Below are 20,360 nucleotides of genomic sequence, written 5' to 3' on the forward strand. Positions count from 1 at the left end.
GAGAGCAATCTGGAATTATGCTCAAAAAGTTATCAAACTGTGCATACCCTTTGATCCAGCAGTGTTTCTACTGGCTTTATACTCCAAAGAGATACTAAAAAAGGGAAAGGGACTGGTATGTGCCAAAATGTTTGTAGCAGCCCTATTTGTAGTGGCTAGAAACTGGAAAATGAATGGATGCCCCTCAATTGGAGAATGGCTGGGTAAACTGTGGTATATGAATGTTATGGAATATTATTGCTCTGTAAGGAATGACCAGCAGGATGAATACAGAGAGGCTTGGAGAGACCTACATGGACTGATGCTAAGTGAGATGAGCAGAACCAGGAGATCATTATACACTTCGACAACGATATTGTATGAGGATGTATTCTGATGGAAGTGGATTTCTATGACAAAGAGACCTAACTGAGTTTCAATGGATAAATGATGGACAGAAATAGCTACACCCAAAGAAGGAACACTGGGAAATAAATGTGAACTATTTGCATTTTTGATTTTCTTTCCGAGTTATTTTTACCTTCTGAATCCAATTCTCCCTGTGCAGCGGGAGAACTGTTCGGTTCTGCAAATATGTATTGTATCTAGGATATACTGCAACATATTTAACATATATAGGACTGCTTGCCATCTTGGGGGGGTGGAGGGAGGGAGGGGAAAAAATGAAACATAAGCGATTGCAAGGGATAATGCTGTGTAAAAATTATCCTGGCATGGATTCTGTCAATACAAAGTTATTATTAAATAAAATAAAATTTAAATTAAAAAAAAGAAAATATTTTATTTGTTTGCAAAAAAAATGACTACGTACAATTAGTGTTCTTTAAACAATGTGTTGAGAAACTAATTTTCTTGTAATCATGTTTAAAACAAATGGTGAGAAGACAGTGTCCTAGCATTAGGAGAATTTTTAGCCAGCTGGAACTAATTAAGATTGAAAGGAGCTCCTAAACCTATTTATCATAGTTTTATTCACACAACATTAGCAAAGGAAAAGTGGAAATTTTATAAGAAAATATCCAGGAGAAGAATAGATAAGAAAGAGCTCCATCCAGGACAAATGAAATGCTAAAAAAGAACACACACATGTATATCCATACACATGAACACATAATCATGTATGTGCATGCCCACATATGTAAGTATTAATGCATTATGATCCTGACTACACATTTGAAATTTACAAAGATGATCCCAATGATCCCAATTATGGTTCTCTGTCTCAGTTTCTTAATCTGAAAACAAGAAAAATAGCACCACTGCCACCAACTTCACAAGGCTAAGGAAGAAGGAATAAGAATCTTAAGGTGAGATAGAACTGTAAGCAATTGTTTTCTAATTTTTTTAACCCTTAAAAATTAATTGTATCTATCCCTAGAAAAACCCTATCACTTCCTTGTATGCTTTATAGTTCTTTATTAGAAAGTAAGCTCCCTGAGGGAAGAGCTGGATCTTTTTGTTTGTGTTATGCTGCTAACCTGGAAATTATAAATGTTTCTGGATTGATTGATTAGATTGAAAATAAGAGATATATTATAAAGAATGATTCCCTGATCTCACATTTACTCATGAGTTCAACGGTTTAATTTCTATGAGCATTAATATCCTCATTTTGTTCAGTATACAGAAAAAAAACCAAACATGATTACAAAATTATCTTTTGAAGAAAATGGAAAAAAGTTTTCCAAAGCCCTCAGAGCAATGAAGTTTTATTTTTAAGCTTATTATATTATTTTCTTCCAATATTTTGTGGGGGATGGCGCTACCTTTGTTTTATTTTGTTTGTCTTTCACATTTGTGTTTTGTCAGGGAAGAGGCAATAAGTATCGGAAAAGATGAGTAAGGGGCCATGTAGGAGTGTGGTAGGGAGGAAATACCCACAACCCATTAGCTCAATGTGTGACCTGATCTCCTCGAGCCCCATCCACAAAACAGCTAATTACATTTAGCAAAGAACGTGCCCTGGAAGCAAGGGCACGAATGCTTTCAGCAATGGTGTTCCACAAACCTTCAGAACTTTCTTTCACACTCTAATTTTGTCAGTACAGGGCACTCCTTGGTATGGAAATGCCCTCCCTTGATGCAGATGGCCAATTGGACTCAGGGATTAAAGGACTAATCCAACATCAGACATCCAGGTAGGAATTCAAGCCAGTTTTGACTCATTCTAAGGAAACTCTTCCATCCCCAACACTTAGCTGTTCTTTTCATGGAGCAAAGTGCCTTCTATTCACTCCTTGCTATATTTGCATAGGGTTTTCATATTTCCACATTATTCCATTTGCTCCTCTTCCCAAATCTCTAAAGTGGGTTGTCCAAACATCACTCATTTTGTTGAGTCAGGCTCTATTCATTCAGTTCATGCAATGAGCACTTCTTAATTATCTTAATGGAATCAGGAACCACAATTTATACTTTATATTTAAGTGTCCAGTCCAGGGCTAGACTTAGGTGAAGCTTTTTAAAAGGTTTGATAAATTGAACTGTTTGTAAAATGACCCTTTTTACTTCTCATACATTGAATCCTTTCTGGACCTGGTATGTCTCTAGTTTAGCAACCAAAATGACAAGAAGCATTTTGCCATCTCTGGAATATGTTCATTGACTGTTTGCCTAGGGAACCCACAGGGCAAAGGTGACAAATAGCAGAGACAGCCCTTGATCCACAGGACCGTTGCAAAATATCTTACCTTCACTCATTGCCTTTCCATCTACAATGCTAGTGACTTCTCAGAGGGATTTTAGGTGTGTCCCAGAAAGACTTGAAAGCTTTTTTTTTTTTTAAATACAAAAAAAAAAAATATTGCTGTCTGAAAAAAAAAATCTCCTGACTGATAAAATTGAGAATAAAAAGAAAAGCAACAGAGGAAAACCCAATGTTATTAATCTGTCAAATGTCTGTACTCGAAGGGCCCTCAGGAACCAGTCAGCCATAACCGTGGCTGCACAATGTTCTCCTGGATTCAAGGTTTGCCAATGACCTCTTGAACCCGATGACTAGCAATCCTATTAGACATACCTAAAGAGTGTACCATCAGCTAGAGTGGGGCCATTATCTGTTGCATGACAAAATTGAATTTACATGAGGAACCACTTGGAGGCTTTGAATGTTCATTGGGGGGGGCAAGTATTTTTTTTCCCCTTTTTTGTTACTTGACATGACATTGTGGCCAAGATGATACATCAATGAAATGTTCACTAAACATTTTCTATTAGAAAGGGAATTATCTTTAGTGAAGAATCAATATTTTATTACAATAAAAATAATATTGGTGAAATATTTATGTAGACCCAGAATTAACCAAAGGATTCAGCAATGCAAATAGGTGAAACTCAAACCTTACCTCCAAAGCATATGTCAGTGAAGGAATGAAGGGCTTCAAATAATTCAACTTATGCAGTATTAGAAACATTGAGCACCGGATGGTTTCCACAATGGGTGCTTGAGGCCTGAAATGAAAAGTTTATTGACATGTAGCGAACATAGAATTATAGAACCAGGTCTTAGGAGGTAACTTAAGGGCTTACCTACCTCAACCTTTTCATTTTGTAAATGAGGAATATCCAAAGATCATATTGCTAGAAATCAGGAGAAACAAGGCTTGACCCTAGATTATCTGAGTTTAAATCCAGCCATCTTTTTATCCCAATGGAATTATTTCTTATTTTCAGGGCTTGGATTATTAGATTCCCAAAATGTGTACATGTCAAAAACAAAACCTCCAAATCAGCAAATGTTTTTAGATGCCTGCTCAGTTCAAGGCAAGAGACAGTGCTGCTGAGGGGATAGTAACCACCCTGACCCCTAGAATCAGGGGTTCCATCTTTGCCTCTTATGTGCCCTGGTTATGTGACTGGGACAAATCCTGTGGAAAGTGTCCAGGCAACACTCCAAAGGATTTAAGTTAGAGACTACCAGCTAATCTGCATTGGGAGAGAAAATGAACTACCTGGGAGTTCCCCATAATGAAAGCACAGACCAGAGACCCCCCCCAAAATAGCAAATAACAAAGCACAAAGTTGTGAATTCAGACCTTTAGAACATGAAAAGGTAACAATACAATCCTTGTCCTCAAGCTGAGAGTCAAGTGTGAGGATGATGCATGGTGTTCCCATGGATAACTCTAATACAGTTGGGAAGCCATTTAGTCCATAAGACAAGCACAAATCGCACAGTGCCCTAGGTGGAGGGGATGCAGATTATCTGGGAAGGTTTCATGGAGAAGGAAAGGCCGGAGTTAGGTAGCTCGAGTATACAGTTCCCTTTTGGAGATGGGGAGAACATTGCTGACCCACAAGAAAGTTTGAGAAAGCTAGGCTGGCTGGCCAAAGTCCAAAATAAGCATGGGCCAAACAATGGATCCAGACAGCTCTGTAGAATCACAGGCTGAGTCTAAGAGCAAAAAGCTGCCAGGGTACTGGTAAGATCACAGAGAGCAAGGGCAAAGCACAGCAGGCAAAGTGGAGGTATGAAATTGCAGGGGGCCCCAACGCAAGATCATGTCCAGACAATGTGGCAACATCCAACCCCAAAAAGCAAAATAGCAAAATGTGGTCTCAACTTAAGCAAGAGTTAAAGAACCCAATTTCTAAACAGGCAGCAAAATAAAGTACTAGACCTGGAGTCAGAAAGGTCTGATCAATTGTAATTTGATTGCTCTGTAAGCATGAATAAAACCCTTCATTTCTCTGTGCCTCAGTTTCCCTATCACTTAAATTGGTAGAATGTCTCCCATGTGCTTTATAAATTGTAAAGCTTGCAAGGTATTCCATGTTCTGCTAGACTGGCTCAATGTGATGATGATGCTTAGATCTTTTTTGAGAACTAACATTGGAATTAAACCTTTCAGAAGATGTTTAATCTGTGGCTAATTCTCTACTACTGTCTATGTGGGAAAGAGGCAGAGAACAGCATGGGCCACATAGAGATTGTGGAACTTTGGGGAAACCAAAAAGGGAACTTAGTCAGGTCTTATATGGGGACTGAAGAGAAATCACAATTAGTTTGATTCCCCATGATCCTCTAGCTCTGGATTTAGTAAAGCAAGATAATAACCTTCCTATGCAAAGACATTTAAACTTTCTTATGTTTTTACTATTTTGTTTTTGCCAATTTGGTGCTTCAGGGATTTGAGAGAGAAACACATGATGAAGTGTCCAGTCAATAGAGAACATGGAAGCCAGGGCAATAGAAGAGGGCCTAGAACTCCAAAAAGCTGAATTGGTCTCATGACCAATTTCTTTAGATACTTTTAAGAGACATTTTAAAATTCTGGAATAGATGCCTCATTTTCTGAAATATTTAGAACGTAAAACATGTGTGCTCCAAATCAAACAGGATACCTAATGGAAATACAACCTTTTGTTAATTTATTTAATTTATGATTAATGTTTGCTGTCTACATTTTGTCTTATATTGTAAACAGTCCTAAAGAGCAGGGCCTGTGTCTGTTTAACTTGCTTTGAATGAAACCTAATCTTCGACTACATGCAGATTGGCCCTTAATTAATCGCTTTGCAATGACAGTGATGAACAACTATTTAAGAGGCAAAGATTAAGGTCCATTGAATTTTATCATGCTTTTCTTTTCAATTATTAAATCACTTTCAGAGGAGAGAAAAAGATATGGTGATCCCAGTAGACAGTTCATTACATTCTCCCATTCATCTGACTGTAAAAGCTAAGACTGTTTCGAAGCCAGCTCAGAATGCAGAGTTCCAGGAGAAAATGTTTTTGCTGGACTTCAAAGATTCCTTTTTGGGGCAATTAATCACTTATATTTTTCAGCAGGGGGACTAACAAATTTTATAGGAAATAAAAGCAAGAACATTTCTCAAAACCCTTAAATATAACAAGATAAAATTAGGCTTAGAGAAGTCATACTTGTGTTTGCTTAAAAATGAATTAATCAGATGTGGTTTTTTTGGAGGAAAGGTGCTTAATTGAGTTTTTAAGTAAAATACGTTCAAATATCAGGAAACTAAAATAACTCAAAAAATAAATAAACATATAGAAAGTCTCTGAAATGTCAATGTTAGGGTATTTTTCAAAGATCTCCCAAAGAAAATGTTTCTAGATAGTCCCCATATTTCCATATGCCTCTTGTTTTATTAGCCCCACTGGAAATTTACCCTTGTTAGTTATATATATTTCTTTGGGTGAGGAGGAAAACTGCCACTAATTACTTTTGGAAATTTGGTTTTAGAACTTTGTAATTATTGGCAACTTGGTGAGTAAACATTCAGGAAAAATACAACCACCAAAGCAGGGGACATTTATGATCTCTTTAGTTGTCAGATTTAGTTGACAAAATCAGTGTTCATTCCCTTGCCACCTATCGATTGGCCTCTGGATACAAATTATGTTTCCATTTGAAAGTCTGGATATGGCCAAGACAGAACAGACTACAGAGAAATCCTTTATCTCGACAATGATTAAAATAATAAGTAAAGTAATCATTGGAGGCACCAGGTGAAAGCTATAACCAATTGTTCATTCACAATGTTTATTTATATAACTGAAATAGACTGAAATTTTGATATGGTTGAGATGATACTATTCATACACATCTTGCTGAAAGACTTGTGGAATCTCTTGGGTGAAACTCTTTAAGATCTGACCCAGAGGCCATCTGGGCTGACTTACTGTTTACGGGATGGGATATAAAAACATTGGAACAGAAGCAAAGAGGAACATGCAGAAAACAGTGTTTTTTAAAGATAAAAGTAAAACAAAAATCTCCATAATATCCAAAGAAAAAGAACATATGTGTGATTGTACTATGACTGTATAGACAACCCAAAATAAATGAAATTATTTAATCCCTGGTGACATGCTTGCCATCTGACACATTGCTCTCTTAGCCAAAAGCATATATCTGTATGTATTCCTTGACAGACCAGATATGCTGCAAGGGCTCGGATAACCACGGCATTGTGTTTGGGGGCATTAAGGTGACTGTGATACTATTTCTGAGCCTCCAGGAAAATAAGATTCATTGGTTATTCAGCTCAAAACAATCGAATGATTAAAAGCAATAATCAATATTGAAACCAAAAGACGATTGCTGGAATGTGCTTCCTGTTCTATAGAGAAACGGGAGAATTGGGGTGCCAAATGTGGCAAATGCTGTAGAAAAAAGAAGCATATGGGGTGTTTTTACTTGACTATTTTTCTTTGTGTAAACAAAAAGGTTTCCAGAGCTGGAGTATGTGTGTGTGTGTGTGTGTGTGTGTGTGTGTGTGTGTAGAATGTGTTTGCTCTCTGTGTCTCTATCCCTGTCTCACTTTCTCTCTCGGTCTCTGACTGTCTTTCTATGACTCATTTTTTTTTCCCTTTTCTCTCCCTCTTTTTTCTCATTTATTTCCTCTTACCTCCTTCCCCGTCTCCATGAGATCCATACATTCTACAATTCAGTTCTGTTCTGATGTGCTCTAAAACACAGTTAAGGTCCAGGTTCAGCATTTTTCATCAGTGTTTCCAAGGCCACTTGTTTCCTACTGTACAGTGAGTGGTTCAGTAAGCCTACAGGATACGTCATGAATCTGATCCTAAAGGCTCTTAACCACTTTTCAGGGAACAATATACTAAGTGAAAGAAAATGAAAAGATTTCCCATCCTACCTTTGATCCATAAGGAATCCAATGGAGGTCAGTGTCAGAATGATGTAGCCCGTTCTCAGGAAGAGAGTAGCCTGTGATAATGCCTGTTAAACCAAAAGCAAGCAGATTGTTCATTTAGGGGAATTCTCTGAAGGAGTATTGGACTATACAGAAGTGGCCTGAAGCCTCCCTCTATATTCCACCATTAGGTATGGCATGTTTTCAGACTAGTCTGATCCATCGTTACCTTTGGACAATTTCAGGAGTTGAGATTTCCCCTAATATATTTCCGAGTCCTTGCTGGATACATTCATTTTTCAAATTAAATAATCACCCCAATGTTTCTTCTTCTCTCACCCCCCCCACCCAAGGCTTCTCATTTCCTTGATCTTTGAACCATGTATGTGCCTCTACCTAGAGGGAAATAGCTAGCATTTCTATAAATAAATGTCACATTCCAGCTCTGATTTTGAATATCAGTAACTCCATTGTCAACCCCAAGTCCTTTCAGTAATGACAGTCTTAAGGACTTTGCAGAGAATTAGACAAGCAGAAATATAACCAATGACCTCTGACACAAGGAGAGTGTAGAGTGATGTTCTTTTTTTAGGCTACATATTGAAATCATCTTAATGACTCTCAGAAGCTCATAATTGGAAGGGATATCAACTGATCAAAGTTCATTCTAGATATAATAGAGTCCTTTTTATAAATTGATATGTCAGATCAATCAAAGAATATTAATTAGTTCTATCAGACATCACGAATGACTGTTCAAGCCTTTGTAAGACTTCCCATTATTTCTCCAGATAACCTACCCTACTTCCCATCAGCAGCAGCTGTTAGGTTTTTGTCCCTAAAGCTAAGCTTAAGTTTGTCTTCCTGCATGTCTGCCCATTTTTCAGATCTTTCTGTCCCTGGTTTTGAATTTCTGTCATATTTAGTTATTTTGTATTTATGCATATTTATATTTAAGCTATAGATACCTATTTCATGCTAATTTCATTTATTGTAATTTTATCCCTTTCAACCAGCACATCGTCTGTCTGGTGCATGGTTTGCTGATGGATCCACAGCACAGTCCTTCCAAATCTTAAAGATGCTCATTATGTCTCTCCTAGACTTCATCTTTTGAACCTTCTCTTTTCTAGGTTGGCCATCTACTAATTCTTAGACAATAACTATCCCTGGGCCATCCACCATCTTGGTGGCCCATATCTGGACGACCAAGGTCCTCCCAGTGATCAATGTGATTTCTCTCTTGGTGCCCAGAATTGAATAGAACTCTCCAGGAATGACCTGATCAGAGCAAAAGATGAAGGAACAAGCATTTCCTGATTCTATAGAAGAATCTCAGGTGATATTTGCATTTGGGGCTGACAGGTCATGCTGCTACCTCTTTTGGAATCTGTAGGTCTACTTCCCAGATTCTTTCCAAATGAGCCACCCATCCCTCCACCCATCCCTTCCTTCTTTAAGACATGAAATGTTGAAATTCTGAAAATAGATGAAAATCCTTCTCCATGATCTTTTTGACTTGACAATAATCTTATTAATTTAGGCTGAAAGTTTGAATTCCTCAAAATTTTCTGAGTACTTTATAATTTCATGAGTGAATTGCTCTTCCAACATTGTGTTATCTACAAATTTTGTAAACGTGGAACCTGTGCTTTTATCCACTCATCACACTGTTAAACAGCTCAGGTCCAAGAATTGTATGATGGAGATACTCAGCCGAAAACCTCTCCAAGTTTTTATGCAATCAATAATGTCTACTTCTTAATCCAGCTTCTCACCCAATTCTGATACCACTATCCCCTTAAAGGGTTGTTCATGTCCCATCTCTTCATCTGGTCCTCAAGATGGGATGAGCCATAAGAGTTTCAGTAAAATATTTCCCCAAGATCTGTCTAATACATATGGATTGATTTTCTTTGGTTTTCTTCAGCTCTTCAGTAATATCTGACTCTTCCTGACCCCATTTGAGATTTCCTTGGCAAACATATTTACTTCTCTCATTTCACTGATAAGGAAGCTGATATGCCCAATGTCACATAGTAAGTGTTTGAGAGTGGATTTGAACTCAGGGAGATGATTCTTCTTCATGACTCCAGGCTCACGTTCTATTCACTTTACCACTTGGCTGCCCAGAGTAATCTATAGCAATCCCCAGGTTATTAACCATACCCAAATCATACTAGAAATGGAGACATTTGGAATTGTCTTTGTCAAAATTAATCAAAATTAATCATTCCTCATTTTATTTGCATATTGCATTTAAGATGCAGATTCAACCAAATTCAATTCAACCAAAATAGCATTTGTGAGGTACCCAAGGTACATCAAGTATTAGCCAGTCTCAGGGAAATTGAAAAAAACAAAAAAAGGCAGTCTGCCTTTATGGAGTTTCCAACCACTATGGAGCAGGTGAAATGCACAGAGATATAAAAAGTAAACCCACACACATACTTAGGTGTGTATATAAATATATACATCTGTGTCTATATATATTTGTATATGCTTTAGCAATTTGGGGACCTGGGGGGGGAGGTATGTGAATATCTTTCAGAAATAAATTGTGTGTGTGTGTGTGTGTGTGTGTGTGTGTGTGACTTACCATGTGACTTTGAGAAGACAATTCCTTTCAACCTCAATTTTCTCATCTATAAAATGGTGACAGCAAAAGCTAACTTCTAGGATTTTTAAGACCCTTAAATCAATTGATATGTGCAAAACATGTTGCAGATTTTACAATTTTCATAGGAATGATTATTATTTTATCATCACTATTTTCCATAGAACAGCTTCTTCAGTGCCATAGCTCATGTTTTCAGGCTATTGAGTATATACAAGCCATAATGATCATTATGTCTCCTCTCAACTTTGGCTGAGGATTTAAAGGTGATCTGTCCTTTAGCAGAAGCCCCAACTTTTGTCATCTGCTTGACCATGGAGTTGAGAGATGAACTTTCTGCCACGTCCTGTGTCAAATAACCTTCCCAAGATTCTATGGAGTCCTTTGATAACAGAAAAATGCTGACTGGATTTCCTCTCCTTTCATAGCAGCAGTATTGGTGTGATTTCCTTGAAGGTATCTCTGATCTGAAGGCTACAGCCATTGTGTGTTGGGAAATGGTTAGCAACTGCCTCTTCAGAAGAAGAAGAAAATATACAGGACTCACTTTAAAGTCTAATTTGTATTAATAACATTTTCTCCATCATTTTCTTCAGTCTACAAAATCAACAAAACTAATTTTTTTCAAGTTTTAAAGGCTCACCCAGTAGGTGTTTAATTAAAATGATGAAGTAGCCAGATGACACAGTAGATATACCACTGGACTTGGAATTAGAAAGGTTCATTTTCATGAATTCCAAATATGGCCTCGGATAATTACTACGTCACCATAGGCAAGTTACTTTAACCCTGTTTGACTTAGTTTCTTCACCTGTAAAATGAACTGGAGAAGGAAATGACAAACTACTTCAGTCTCTTTGCCAAGACAACCCCAAATGAGGTCACAAAGAGTCAGACATGATTAAAGGAACTATACAACAACAAAATGAAAAATAAAATTAAAAAAACTGACAATTTCCCAGTTGGCTCTCATGAGTCAGTATAAATCAGCCCCTACACACCCCTGTTTCCAGCTGAGCCCATCCAAATTACTCTTCAAAATAATAGATACAGCCTTGCTCCAGTTAGCTGATGGGGAATGGCGTACACCTAGGCCATTTCATTCAAGGCATATCTATTTTCCCACTGAATAATCTTTCATATTTAAAGGTAAGCCGAGTAGATAGCACAATTCTCCATTTCAGTTTAGCAAGTGGCCACCTGCTACCTGAGTGAGAGATTCAGTGAGCCTTTTTGGGGAATGGACCGTTTTAAGAAAAAAAAAATTCTGGGGCAATTCATGGTCTGTTTGAAAGCTGAATATACCTGCCCCTTAGGCCTATGCAGGGCAGGGGTTCAGCATCTGGGATGTGGGGTAGCAGTTCCTGTAAGCATTTCCTGAACCACTAGTCCCCAAACTAGTCAGCTTCGCTCGGCCACACTGATGTCCTTCCCATGGCCTCTCTGTAGATGAGCCCATTTCTGCTGGTCTACATTTTTCATCCTATGTGACTCTATGGAGGCTCTGACAGTATTTCCCAGGATCCTAATTATAAGGGTGTGGAACTAAAAATGTCCGGATTCTATTACTCTCACAAAAAGGTACCTAATAAAAAACTCTACCAATGGTCCCCCAGGAGAGTCACAGCTTTAGTTGCTTTTGGCTTGGCAAATAATCACTTCTGCAAACTCCAGGAAGACATGAGATCACTGAGTTTTTTTTTCCTTTTTTTTTGACCCAATTTTAACCCTAAAGGCAACAAATTTAGGGGCTGAAGGCTTCTCCATGGACACAAATGTCACTTCTGAGACAGAGAGTTTTCACTCACCCCATTTTGATTCTTCTTTTGGAATTGGATATGGGGGCCTTGCTACGAGGGGGATAGGAACTGTGATTACAGGAGGGAACTCATGCTGAGGTAGGGAAAATGTCTCAGAAGGAGAAAAGGTGATTGACTTGGAACAGAGATGGGAGTTCAAATCATATATAGATATATAACAATGAAAAATTACTTCATCTGTCTTAACCTCAGTGTCAACATTTATAAAATGGGGATAATAATAGGATCAACTTCATGGCGTAGCTATGAATATAGCGATGATCAAATTCAGCAGAGATGATTTGTGGAAAGTTTTTTTATATATGTTAATGTGACATTAATTCTAGCAAATAATGATAATGAGGATAATGAAAATGCTGAACTAATTAATGTAGCATAGTGTTACTTAATTAATGGGGAAATTGAGGTGGCCTCAGGCTCACACAGGTATTAAGTGCTTGAACTGGCAGCTAAACACGACTCATCAGATGAACAAAACATTATGCTTGAGACCAGAAAACCCAGAGTCAGGTCCCAGCTGTACCACTGACTGGCCACGTGATCTTAAATCAGTCACATTCCTTTCTCAGTGTCATTTATAAAATGGGGATCGTAGTTGTATGAGGTTCCCCTCAGGGAAGTAAGATAATGTATGATCCATGCAGTGTTAAGGTAATCCATTATTTTTATCTTTAATTCTTCAAAGATCTTTACTGTCCACTGAGCATTCTTGCTCCCAATGCAGATTGCAGCCTCATCAGGCCTCAGATAATTGTTAGTGAATTGAATCATTGCCAATGACCAGATCTGCCCCTTGGAGTCAAAGCTTTGTTCCAGCTTAGGAAGATCAGGCAGGACCTGAGCTCTACTGGCAGAATCTCTAAGAACGTGGGACACAGCTGATTCTGGGGACCAAACTCATGGAAGCCAGGATTTGATCACAGGTTAATGTATCTTTCAGCTTTCTTATTTTGCAAAGTATTATTTTGCTTTTCACCTTGAAGGAGGGAACACCCAACCCAGTATAATGTTAACTCCTGCAAGCTTAGATGAATGAAAACTAATGACAACCAGGAGTGTCTATTACAGAGAATTTTATAAATTAAATAAAATGAACCTGTGAAAAATGGAAACTAGGTTTAATGAACACTGATCCAGAAAATCAGAGTTGGTAAAACAAACAAACAAACAAACAAACAAAAAGCCTCTAAGATCCCGGAATCCAACTGAGAAAAATCCCCAAATAACATACCCAGGAAGTTTCTCTGAGAATCTCCTGAAACTTAGCAGGAAGAATGGGTACAGCTTTGCCCTGCAGCTCAGTCATTTGGAGGCATTGTGTCAAGGGGATATGGCAATGAATCTATTCAGACATGGGTTCATATCCCTCTCAGTAACCCTCAATGGCTGTTTCAATTTAGACATGTCATATAACCACTTGGTGCTGTAGGCTACTATTTATGGTGATAAATTTCAAAGAAAATTCTGATCTGAATTGGGAAAAGTTGCTACCTCGGAATTCTTTCCAAAGAAACCACTAGAATAACTTTTAAAAAGTTTAATCTAATAAAAAAAAATCTCTCTGATCTAAATCACTCGCCAATATATTTTTTGTCTTTGCTATTCATTCCATAATGATTTTGTAAAGAGTTAATTGATTTTGACTAAACCCTGAAATACTCTTAAAACACATATCTTGGGACAATTTCCATATTGGCACAGGAAAAATAATGATACCAAGATACATCTAATTCCAAAAGTGAAATGGTTAATATTTTACTGAATCAAAATTTTAGAAAATGAATTTTCCTTTTTTTTTACCTGTAATATTTCCCAGTAGAGAATCAGTGGCCCCATTCTATTATTCATAACAACCAACCAACCTTCACTCTTCTTCCAAGGTTCCAAAATCTCTGTGTATTAAATGGGGATTTAGAGATGACATCTTGTCTTTTCAGCATATTTATTTTATTCGCTCACTGCCCTCAGGCTGGAGGGATTGATACTCATTCTGGCTCAAATTTCTCTGAACATATTACATTACTAATCACCTAGAAAGGGTAGGAAATTAAGAAAGCATTCCAATTGGGGACTGTTTGCAGAAAAGTGAATATACAACAGATGGATTCTGGGAGTTATTTTAAGATGTGGAACTCTGACCTAGCCTATACTCTTTAGTATGAGTGTTGAGGAATAGAGTATATTAATGTTTCTGAGATGATCTTGAGACCTGCTAAGAAGAATACCTCGTTAAGAGAATGGTGTATATGGGGCACTTTACCATAAATAGTGAATGAATGCAACATTCAGGGGATTTTAAAACTGCAAAAGTGTGGTTCCATGTTTATATAGGAGAGTCTCAGTTGCCTCTTTAATGGGGAAGGAATAGCCTGAGTGATCTGTGTCACAGCCTATCTGCAGCTGCTGGACTTCACACCCTAACAATCGGGGCTTTTTTCAGCACCGAGGTTATAGTGTGTGCTTTCATATCATTTAAAAAGACAAATGTTCCCATAGCTGATTTAAGTTGGGATGCAGACGAATGCCAATGGTATTTTCATTTCCATCGCCGGCTCCCTGTATCACCCCATGAAACGGACCCTGGAAGCTAAGCAATGATTTCTCAAGTCTGGCTGTCCCAAAATCAACAGAAAGCCAATGGGTTATATCACTAAGTTAAACACTATATATTTAAATATACATTCTGTGAGCAGTATCAAGAAAGGAATGTGCCTTTCACACCTTTGTGTGTCCTATAGCATCCCTTTTCTTCCTTCCAGAGAAATTCTACATATGAGATCTGCGACTAAATAAAATAAATGAGTGTTTCTACACTGCAGTTATGTATAAACAGAGAAGCCTGTGGAACCACAGCAGGACCCCCAGTGACAAGTCCACCACAGCTTTTCCAATGTGGTTATTGGCTGTAATGAAAAAGGAAAAAAATATTGTTGTTGGATTCCCCTGCCTTTGTAAGGTTTATCAGAGGCCCCATGGAATTCTGCAAATAAGCATTAGTTCTTCATCTGTATACAGCATGATGTGAATGAGGGAGGAAAATGTGCAAAAGCAGGCTCTAGACAAGCCAAGATGGCAGAAGAAAGTCAAGATCTCACCTAAACTCTCCCAAATTCCCCTCCAAACAATTTTAAAATAATGCCTCAAATCAAATTATGGAGCAAAATAATTAAAGTCAGAGTGAAATAATTTTCTAGCCAAAGACATTCTAGTTTATTGGTAAGAAATGTCTATGTCACCAGGTGATGGTCCATCCTGTAGTTTAATGTAGGTAGGCTACTCTCTATCCCCAGCAACTTTAACAGCAGAATTTGGAGGTGGCTACATCAGGGGCAGCAGAGCTTCTCAGCAAACAGATGGTAAGGGATTGAAAAAATAGTAAGGTGAAGATTACAGGAGACTTTTTATTGTCATTGGTGCAGGACTCAGTTGTATTGCCCAGATGTGATTTAAGATTGTAATCTCAGGGCATAGAAGAGCACTAGCACACAAGCACTCCTTGAAGATCAGGTTCTGGAGCAAAGAGAAGTGCTTTTGTTGCGCACAAAGTACAGGGATTCTGATCTTAGTTCCAAGACAGAAATGAGCAGCCATAGGAGAGCAGGCACACGAATCACAGTTCTAAGGTCAATAGCAAGGAACGATAGCATTTGGTAACAGAGGAGAGTATGGATTCTAGTCAAAGTTAACTGATCACAAGCTGGAGAAGAGTGCTTGTGGTTCCTCACAGACAAGAGTAAAAGCAAGAGAGAAGAGAAAAAAAGAAGAGAGAATTAGCTCACACTATTTTGAAAGAACTGAATGTTTCCTAAAACGACTTCTGAAAAAAAAAAAAAAAAAAAAACAGCACAAAATAGTCTAAAGCATGATACATTTCCTCCCTGAGCTGAGCTGAGCAGAACCTAAACATAGATCCAACATAAAGTTAAGTCAAGAAATAGTTTGGGAAAAATGATCACACACCCACAAAAATGACCCTACAAAGTTACTTTGGTGGGGCAGCTAGATGGTGCAGTGGATAGAGTGCCAGCCCTGAAGTCAGGAAGACCTGGTTCAAATCCAGGTGTAGACACTTAATACTTTCTAACAGTGTGAGCAAGTCACTTAACCCCAATGGCCTAAGTAAAAAAAAAAAAAAAAAAAAGTTGCTTTAGTGACAAATAAGATCAAGACACAAACTCTAAAGTGAGAAAACAAAGTTAAAATGCCCATACATAAAGACAAAAAACTAATCCCTGGATTAACTCAAAAAAAGAATTATATAAAAATCAAATCAGAAAGGTAGAGGAAAATTGGGGGGAAATAGAATAAAATAAGAAAATTATGAAAAAAGAATCAACAGTTTGGCAAAAAAAAAAAGCACACACACACACACATACACACACACACACACACATTACTGAAGAAAATGTACTTTAAAAGCAGAATTGATTAAATGATAAGAGACATAAAGTTCCCTGGAAAAAAAATTGCTTAAAAAGAATTGGGAAAGTGAGTGTGAGCTAATGATTCCAGGAGACATTGAGAAACAAAATAAAATAAAAAAGAATGAAAAAGTAGAAGAAACTGTGAACTATCATATTGGGAAAACAATTAACCTGGAAAATAGATCCAGAAGAGGTAGTTTTAAAAGTTTAGGTCTACCAAAAAGAAGGCGAAATCAAAAAAAAAAAATCAAATAGACATCATATTTCAAGAAATTATTAAGGAAAACTACCATAATACCCAAGAACTAGAGAGTAATATAGAAACAGAAAGAATTCACCAATCATGTCCTGAAAGAGATCCCAGAATGAAAACTCACAAGAAAATTATTGCCAAATTCCATAACTCCCACATCCAGGAGAAATTATTGCAAGCAGTCATAAAGAATCAATGATTGTAGGGACACAGTCAGAAAAACACAAAACTTAGCGGCTATTACAATAAATGAACAGAAGGCTTGGAATATGGTTATTTTAGATGGCAAAGAAGATGGGATTATACCAACTGATAAATGATCAAAAGATATGAAATTTTTTCAGATGAAGTAGACATAGCTATCTATAGTCATTTAAAAAAATACACTCATTATTGAGTGGAAAACTGCAAATTAAAACAATTCTGAAGTATTATTACATAGTTATATTGGTTAGTAGGACAGATAATTGATAAATCTGAAAGGAATATGGGGAAAATTAGTTATTAATGAATTGTTGGTAGAGTTATGAACTGATTCAAATTAATTCATGCAAAATGATTTGGAATTTTACCCATAGGGCTATAAAACCATGCATACCCTTTCACTTAGCAATACCACAACTAGGTTTATATTCCAAAAGAGATTAAAAAACAAAACAAAAAGAAAAATGACCTAAAGGTACAAACGATTTTATAGTAGTTCTTTTCTGGGGCAAGGGGTGCAAAGATTGGAAATGGAAAGGATGCCCATCAACTGAGGATTGACTAAATAAATCATGGTATGTGATTACAATGGAATACTATTTTGCTATAAGAAATAATAAGCAGGATGCTCTCAGAAAAATCTGAAAAGACTTCCATGAGCTGACAAAAAGTGAAATATATACCACATACAAAATAACAGCAATATTGTAAGATTATCAGCTGTCAATAATATAATGATTCTTAACAATATAATGACTCAAGACAACTCTGAGGGACTTACAAGAAAAAATTCTTTCTATCTATACCCAGATAAAAAACTGATGGTATGTGAATATAGACTAAAGAATACTTTTTTTTCAAACTTTATTTTTCTTGAGTTTTTGTTTTGTTTTGTTTTCATTATTGTTGTTTTGATATGTTTTCTTTGACAAAATGATTATTATAGAAATGTTCTTCATGAGTACATGTGCATAACCTATATTGAATTGTTTGGATTCTTAATGGGAGTTGGGATGAGGAGGGAGAAAGATAATCTGAGACACAAAGTTTTAATGACAAATGTTTAGGATTGTTTTTACATGTAATTGGGGAAAATAAAATACTAAATTAAAAAGAAGCTGGAATCACAGTCAATAATAACCAACTTAGTAAAATTAAATATGATCCTTCAGGGAAAAATGAATATTTAATGAAATAAAGAACTTTCAAGCATTCCTGATGAAACGATCAAATCTACATATTAAATTTTACATTGAAACAGAAGATTCAAGGGAAGCATTAAAAGGGCAACATGAAAAATAAATCATAAAAGATTCAATATACTTAAACTAATCACATTCCTATTCTGTAAGATAATACTCATAACTCCTATAAACTTATTTATAGTAGTACAGTAGACCTGAGAGGGCACAGACATAATTGACTGACAAGATGATTTAAAATAAGATTTTAAATTTAAAATAAATATCTCTAAGAAAAATTCCTAGGATGAGATGAATTTAAAAGTAAATTCTGTTAAATATTAAAGAACAATTAATTCCAGTACTATACAGCCATATATAGTATTTGGTAAAAATAGACAAAGAAGGAGCTCTACCGAATTAATTTTATCATGCAAATATAGTGTTGATATCTAAGCTAAGAAAAACAAAAACAGATAAAGAAAACTATAGACCAACTTCTCTAAAGAATAACAATTCAAAAAGTTTAAATAAAACGCTAGTAAGTAGATCATAGGATATATTACAAAGATTATATACTGTAACCATGTAGGATTTATGCCAGAAATTCAGGACTGGTTCAATAATAGGAAAATTGTCAGCATACATAACTATATCAATAACAATAAAAACAAATATCATTGATTATATATCAACAGATGCAGAAAACTTTTTCATCAAATCCGATACATATTTCTATTTTAAAATACTATAAAGCATAGAAATATATGGAGCCTTTCTTAAAATGAGAAATAGCATCTTTCTAAAATCATCAGCAATCATCATCTATTAAGGAAATAAACTAGAAACCTTCACAATAAGACCAGGAGTGAAACAAATTTGCTCAATATCACCACTATCAATCACTATTCTACTATAACTGTTAATTATATCAATGAGGAGAAAAAAGAAATTGAAGAATAGGTAATGAAAAAGAAAACTATTCCTCTTTGCAAATGACTTAGAGAATCTTGTAGAATCAACTTAAAATTAATTGAATTAATTAAAAACTTTAGCACAGTTGCATAATTTAAAATAAGCCTACATAAATCATCAGCACTTCCACATGTTACCAATATAATCTAGCAGGAAAAGATAGAAAATAAAATTTCTATTAAAATAATTTTAGACAATATAAAATATTTCTGAAGACAAATTTAGAAAAAATATAAACATGTTCTTTAAAAAGAAAGAAAATCTTTTTACATAAATTCAGATTTAACAAAGGGAAAGACATGAATTGCTCATGGAAGGCAATATAATATAAGAAAAATTGCAGTTCCACCTAAATTAATTTATTTATTCAGTACCAGATAAAACTGCCAAAAAGTTATTTTATACAATCTGAAAAACTAATAACAAAATTCATCTGAAGAACACAAGAGCAATAATGTCAAGAAAATTGAAGAAAATAAATAGGAAGGAATGTGATCTAGCAGTACCACATATTAAACTATATTAAAAAGAGATAATAATCAAAATATTCTGGTTCTGGCTAAGAAATAGAGTGCTGGATCAGTAGAATTAATTAGAATATTAATGAATCATATTATTAATATTAAATGATATTATTAATATTATATTAAATGATCATAATATTTTACTGTTTGATAAATCTAAAGATCTAATTTTGGGGAGGGACAATAACTCAACAATTAATAAAAAAGCATTGGATATCTAAGTAATTAGGCAGAAACTAGATATACATTAACGAGTCATAACATATACCAAGATAAGGTAAAAAATATGTTTAAAACATATATAGACATAAAGGATGAAAACATAAGCCAATTAGAGAGAATTTATTTTACTTGTCATGTTTAAGAAGATATATATATGTATGTATGTATGTATGTATAGGAAAAAAATTATGAACAAACAAGAAGAAAATTATTATGAAATGTAGAATGAATAAACTTGATTGCACTAATAAAAATAGAGTTTTATACATACTCAAAAAATCCTAATGCAGCCACGATGAGAAAGAAAGCAAGAAACTGGAGGGGAAATTTATGGCAAGTTTTTCTAATAGAGTCTTCATTTCTCAAATGTAGGGAGAACTGAATAAAAATTATAAGAAGACCCTCAATTGACAAATTATCAAAGGATAGGAACCACAGTTTTCAGAAGAAATCAATAATATTTGTAGACATATGAAAAAATATCTTAGTCAATATTGATTAGAGAATTGAAAATTAAAAC

The 20,360-nt window shown here is 35.8% G+C and overlaps 1 protein-coding gene across 2 annotated transcripts in view; it reads right to left on the bottom strand.

Moving 5' to 3' along the window:
• Positions 1-20,360, bottom strand: part of AGMO (alkylglycerol monooxygenase) — a 308,250-nt gene that overhangs the window by 122,480 nt on the left and 165,410 nt on the right. For both annotated transcript variants that reach the window (XM_051963385.1, XM_051963386.1), the window contains exons 11-12: positions 7,624-7,706; positions 3,345-3,450 (exon numbers count right to left, since the gene is read on the bottom strand). In XM_051963385.1, the coding sequence (XP_051819345.1) occupies positions 3,345-3,450; positions 7,624-7,706 (189 nt within the window). The remainder of the gene's footprint in view (positions 1-3,344; positions 3,451-7,623; positions 7,707-20,360) is intronic.

The sequence above is a fragment of the Antechinus flavipes genome, chromosome 5, assembly GCF_016432865.1.
Source record: "Antechinus flavipes isolate AdamAnt ecotype Samford, QLD, Australia chromosome 5, AdamAnt_v2, whole genome shotgun sequence".
NCBI lineage: Eukaryota > Metazoa > Chordata > Mammalia > Dasyuromorphia > Dasyuridae > Antechinus > Antechinus flavipes.